At 41.7% G+C, this 6,544-nt stretch overlaps 1 protein-coding gene across 2 annotated transcripts in view; it reads left to right on the top strand.

Annotated features, from left to right (window-relative positions):
• The window catches only part of SMARCA1 (SWI/SNF related, matrix associated, actin dependent regulator of chromatin, subfamily a, member 1), a 93,602-nt gene extending 87,527 nt beyond the window's left edge, over positions 1–6,075 (top strand). For both annotated transcript variants that reach the window (XM_006862839.1, XM_006862840.1), the window contains 2 exons: positions 4,470–4,580; positions 6,004–6,075. In XM_006862839.1, coding sequence (XP_006862901.1) covers positions 4,470–4,580; positions 6,004–6,075 — 183 coding nt within the window. The remainder of the gene's footprint in view (positions 1–4,469; positions 4,581–6,003) is intronic.
• The last annotated feature ends 469 nt before the right edge of the window (positions 6,076–6,544 follow it).

Raw genomic sequence — 6,544 nt, forward strand, 5'->3', positions numbered from 1 at the left:
GTCAGGAGGGAACAGTCGCTGGAGAAGGATGTCATGCTGGGTAAGATGGAGGGTCAGAGAAAAAGAGGAAGACCCCCAACAAGATGGATCAGCCAGGTGCCATCATTGATGGCGTCAAGTGTGGCAGCGGTGGTGGGGTTGGCCCAGGATGGGACGTTGTTTCGTTCTGCTGTGCATGGGGTCACTATGAGTCGGTTCCGACTCGATGGCACCTGACAACAACAGTTGGGGAGTGCTAGTGTAATGCTGTGGCATAAGCACTGGATTGATTTGAATTGCAAGGTTGGTGGTACAAACTCACCTGCTGCACCTCGGAAACCCTATACAGGGTTGCTATGGGTTGGAACCGAATCGATGGCGCTTAACAACAACAGTGGGCAAAAACTGAATGATGAAGCATCAGAAGCTTCAAGGGATGCCCAGAGTCACTGTACCAGAAAGAACGGACCAATGTTCAACTATTTCAAGAGGTAGCATCGGGTCAAGAACCAATGGTATTGAAGAAGTCCAAGCTGTACTGAAGGCATTGGTGAAAAACAAGGCTCCAGAAATGTATGGAATGCCAATTGAGATGTTTCAGTAAAAGGTGCAATGCTTGACACACTCACTTTGTCAAGAAATTTGAAAGACTAACTGAGTGGAAGAAATCCATATTTGTTCCTATTCCAAAGAAAGGTGACCCAATGAAATGCAGAAAAGTTTAAACAATATCACAATATCGTTACTATCACATGCACGTAAAATGACAGTGAAGACAATGAAAACCCCTGTTGCCCTGTTGTAGCAGAACATTGACGCGGAGGTGTGTCAGAAATGTCAGCAGGATTCAGAAAGGGATGTAGATAGACTAAGTGGTAGGTCGTATTGCTGCTGTCAGATGGATCTTGGCTGAAAGCAGAGAAGACTAGAAAGGTTATTTGTGTTTTATTGGCTATGCAAAGGCATTCGACTGTGTGTGTCATAACAAATTATAGATAACATGGTGAAGAATGAGAATTCCAGAACACTTAGTTGTGTTCATGCAGAACCAGAACATAGACCAAGAGACAGTTGTTCACACAGAACAAGTGGGTACTGCATGGTTTAAAATCAGGAAAGCTGTGTAACAGGATTGCATCCTGTCATTATAACTTATTCTATAGATGTGCTGAGCACATAATTGGAGAAGCTGGGTTATTGGCAGAGGAATCATTAACAACCTGTGTTAACGCATGTGATACAACCTTGCTTGCTGAAGAGCTAAAAGGTATTGGAGTATTGACTGGCGAAGATCAAAGACTAAGCCTTCAATATGGGTTACACATCAACATACAACAAAAGTCCTTGCTACTGGAGTAGCAAACAACATTATGATAAATAGAGAAACAGTTGAAGTTGTCGAGGATATAATTTAACTTGGATCCACAGTCAATTTCCATTGAAGCATCAGTCAAAGAACTCAAAAGAAATACTGCATTGGGCATATCTGGTGCCCAAGATCTTTTTAAAGTGTTACAGAGCAAAGATGTCAGTTTGAGGACTAAGGTGTGCTTGACCCAAGCCAGGGTGTTTTCAGTTAACTCATATGCCTTTGAAAGCTGGCCAATGAGTAAGGAAGAATCGGTGCATTTGAATCATGGTGTTGACAAAGAATATTGAAAGTACCATGGACTTCCAGAAAAACAAATATGTGTTAGAAGAAGTACAGCCAGAAGGATCCTAAAAAGTGAAGATGATAAGACACAGTTCTTTGGACATATTATTTGGAGGCACCGATCCCTGGAGAGGGTCAACAAAAAAAGAGGGAGACCCTCAAAGAGATGGGCTCACCCAGTGACTCAAACGTAGTGATTGTGAGGATTGTGCAGGATTGGACAGTACAGTCTTTTGTGCTGTGAGTCTGAACTGACTCAACAGCACTTAACAACAACAAGATTCGTGTAACCATCACCACCACAAGGCTCCCTTGTGCTGTCCCTTTAATAGTTAGCACTCCTGTTTTATTTTATTTTTAAGTTTTTATTGTGAGGTTTGCATGGGAGAACAACAGCTTTACACTCATCCTATTGTATTTTGTTTCATTGCAATGATTATAATCCTCTCCATGCATCATCATATAATCCCAAAGGGTATATACCACACAGGGCCGCCCCCCTCTCCCCCGGCCGCCAGCACACAGCCCCTCTCCCACCCTGAGTCCAGTGTCCCCAGCCACTCCATCTGTCCACGTCATCTTCTCTGTCTCCATCCCTGGTGTCACTGCCTCTCTGGGTAGGGTCCCCATATCCGTTCTTCTCACTTGATGGTCCCAGGGACCTCTGTTCCTGGGCTGCAAAATTAATCACTCTCCTCCTTTTGTCAAAAAACATCTACGTCTATATTTCCTACCCTCACAGTCAGTCCTGATGGCAATTATTCACTATTCTACCACGTGAGTCTTATCCCCATTTCCTTTCGCCAGCCGGGTCCCAACAGATTGGAAATCATTCAGTGGTGATTCTACCTTCCCCCGCCTTGTCTGGAACTAGCCTCCCTTTTGAAAGCTTGTAAGCCAGTCACTTCTTGCCTTTATAGGCCCCCCCCCAATTTTGGGTAGCCAATGTCTATGTTCCCCATCCCTGTCAGCCCTGTGTACCGAGGGGGTGGGAGTGATACCTAGGGGGGTGGGAGTGATCCTTGCTGTTAAGATTTGCTCCCTTTTTTGAACACTCCTACTTTTTGTTTCCCTAAGCCTGGACAACCATTGCTTTCCCCCTACATTTCTATAATTGTGTTCTTTCAACATTGTTATATAAATGATATGTAATCCTTTTCTGATTGTCTTTCCCACTCAGCGTAATTCCTTTAAGGTTCATCCAGGTGGTTTTGTGTATCCATAGTTCATTCCTTTTTATTACTGAGTCCTGGTGTGGCGCTGTAGAATAATGCACTGGACTGCGAGGTCGGTTTGAACTGTAAGATTGATGGTTTAAACTCACCTGCTGCTGTTAGGAGACTATACTGGGTCACTATGAGTTGTAACTGACTCTGCGGCACATTACAGTATGGATGCACCTCAGTTTGTGTAACTGTTCACTCATTGAAAGACATTTACCTATTTTCAGAGAGTCAAAAATTATCTGCACTCTGCTTATGTTAAAACACCTGTCCACGTCCATGGCTGGTGACAGCATTTAAGCGTGCACGTGAAATGACTCTGTTGAATACACAAGTGACAGTGTACTATGTGGCAAATCATTTGCAAATCAGCCATGGCTCTGCCTATGAAATAATCCGCAAAAGACTTAGGTTTCTAAAAAACGTTACTGGTGACGAGACACGGATTCATCACTATGAGCCTGAGAGTAAACGGCAGAGTATGGAATGGAAACATCCTCGATTGCTGACCAAGAAAAAGTTCAGAAGTCAGCCATGAGCTGGAAAGTTGATGCTTCCAGTTCTCTAGAATTCTCAAGGGCTAGTAGCCGGAGTCCTGGTGCGGCGCTGTGGGTAAATGCGCTGGACTTCAAGGTCAGCTTGAACTGCAAGGTTGATAGTTCAAGCTAACCAGCTGCTCCTCCGAAACACTATACAGGGTCTCTGTGGATCGGAAGGAACTGACTAGGTGGCACGTAACAACAACAATCTTCTAGTCAGTAAATTACTCTCCCTTTCTTCCCACACCTGGTAAAAAAACATTGTTTCTTTAAGGAGCTCTGGTAGTGTAGTGGTTACGAATCGGGCTGTGAACCTCAAGGTCGGCAGTTCGAAACTACCAGCGGTTCCGCGGGAGAAAGATGAGGCAGTCTGCTCCCATAAAGATTTACAGCCTCGGAAACCCTGTGTAGGGTCGCTATGAGTCGGAACCGACTCCACGGCATAAACACCAAGTATTGGAACACTTTTAGGAAAATGCTTCAACAATCAGCAGTACTTGTTATGGTGAGATGCTCACTGAAGAGCTGAAGCCTAAACTTCAGATAAAAACGCATAGGACTGCTATCCAGGGGCATTGTGATCTTACGTGACAATGCACGTCCACACACCTCTGCCCACACTGTTGGCACTCTGCAAAAACTTCGTTTTGAGGTGCTAAAACATCCTCCCTATAGTCCTGATCTTGCTCTATCTGTTTGGTCTCCTGAAAGCAGCCTTTCGAGGATGACGATTCCCATCTGATGATGCATTTGTGGCTCCCAGCTCAGCCTAAAACATTTTTTAATAAGGGAATATGAAAGCTTCCTGACAGATGGACAAAGTGTATTAAAAAACAAGGAAATTATGTCAAAAAATGATGTATTTGTCTTTTCTAAAATTTGATTAAATTCGCTGGTCAGAGTGCAGATAATTTTTGACTCCTTTTATTAATACTCTTTAGGAATGGTATTCTGAACAATATTTTTTTCTGAATTGGCCATTTTGTACCACAGCAATGATACAATGAAGTCGTCATTTTAAAAAGGTTTTATCTGGGCTACAGAACTTAAAAGCTTTTCCATTACTCGGTTTAGGAATTCCAGAGACGCTGTAATACTCTCATTTCATTGATTGAGAAAGAAAACATGGAAATTGAGGAAAGAGAGAGAGCCGAAAAGAAGAAACGGTCACCTAAAACTCCAATGGTAAAATTTTCAGCATTTTCCTAACTTTTAGGTAGATCCCATTTTTTTACATAATGTCTATATTATGTTTAATGCCATATAAAAACTGGTTGCTGAAATGCTAATTTGGTGGTGTTTTTTTGTTTGTTTGTTTTGATTGTGAGCTATGTGTCAGTTCACATGGGTGAACACCATCTTCACATTCATCCTATGCTCTGCCCCTCCCCCCCCCCCCCCCCCCGCCAGCACACAACCCCTCTTTCTCCTGGAATGCTAGTTTGGTTTTGACAGAAAAAAATAAGAAAGCCAGCCACATGTTGCTGATTTGCATGTAGAACATCTGGGTAGGACCTCCCCAGGAATAGGACTCAGCGTTAGACCAGTGCCTCCTGAATTGCAACAGAAAAGGCATGGCTGCAAAATCCTTCCAAATGACACCAGAGACATTGGAGGGGGCAGGGGAGGATGAGGGAGAAAGGGCTGAGGTTGAAACTGGGAGTTCTGATTGGATCCCTTAAGTTTTCTGATCTCTGTGGAACCACGAGAGCAAATAGGAACTTTGAGCAGACAGTGAAGATTTATTTGGTAATAAATGAACCGTTCAATGTTGTTGTTGTTATGTGCCGTGGAGTCGGTTCTGACTCATAGTGACCCTGTACAGGGTTTCCGAGTCTGTACATCTTCACGGGAGCAGAAAGCCTCATCTGTCTCTCGAGGAATAGCTGGTAGTTTCAAACTGCTGACTCTGAGGTTAGCAGCCCGATTCGTAACCACCACGTTACCAGAGCTCCTTGAACTGTTCCATAATACCTAGAAATTTGAATTCAGCCAGGTTGCCTTGTATAGCTACAATTTGATACACTCTTAAAAGATGCTATTATTTGAACATGGTTAAATAAACTCCCATATTTCATCAAATCTTAGCTGCCTTCCATGGTAAGACACAACATTATTCTCCATGCCACAAGAAACAAAATGCTGCCATCAATTCTAAGACGCATCTTGATTTTCAGAGATGTTAAAATGTGAAAGAAATACGCATCATAGAGCATATGAGATAAACTCTGTGATGTTAAGATGTATCATGGGGTTTTACAAAATAATACACTCATAAATAAAACTTTACCTCGAAAACTTTTTAGTATGAAGTGGTTCTTTAAGATAAGAGTACATTTATAATGCCATATCTAAGATGTGTATAGGACACTTGGTGGCTGTTTTTGGATGGGTATTTTGTGTCTTTTAAAGAACATCTTTGAAGGTTATTTTACACTGGGTTATACAGTTTATTGGGCTATATAGAACATTCACTGTGAGTATAACATTGAAGTGAATATTCATGTTAAAAATATTTTTTAATGCATTTACATCCTAGATTTAACATTGTTGGGCCATTTAAAAATGTGCGTATTGGAGCAGAACATTAAATCTGTTTCCATTTTAGTCACAGAAAAGAAAAGCAGAGTCGGCTACTGAGAGCTCTGGAAAGAAGGATGTCAAGAAGGTGAAATCCTAAAGCCTAGAAATAAAGTTTTAAATGGGAAACTGCTCTCTCCTTGTTCCCATCTTCAAATGTTAATTACCAGTTCCAGTGTGTTCATGGTACTCTTGAGGAAATAAATAAATCTCTTTGGTTTTGATTTCTTGCATATTTTATATATTTTACAATGCTTTCTACCTGAAATGTGTAGCTTTATATTTTATGCATTCTAGTATTTTTGTGTACTGTATTTTGTGCATTCCATGTCTTCATCCAAATCCTCTCAGTCCTTGTTCTTTAAAGCTCGTGCTGAGGTTTTAGCTTTTCTATGTTTTATATGCCGCTGCTTTGAAAGAGAACCTAGATTCTATAGCTGTATTATTGTTGTTTCATACTTTAAATTTATATGGCTGTGGAAAACTGAATTAAAATGATTTGAGGAGAAAGACTTTTCACTTCTTTGTTGCTTTTTCTATTGAGTATGGGCCTCTGTGTGTTACTGCAT

The sequence above is a fragment of the Chrysochloris asiatica genome, unplaced genomic scaffold, assembly GCF_000296735.1.
Source record: "Chrysochloris asiatica unplaced genomic scaffold, ChrAsi1.0 scaffold00051, whole genome shotgun sequence".
In the NCBI taxonomy this organism is placed as follows: domain Eukaryota; kingdom Metazoa; phylum Chordata; class Mammalia; order Afrosoricida; family Chrysochloridae; genus Chrysochloris; species Chrysochloris asiatica.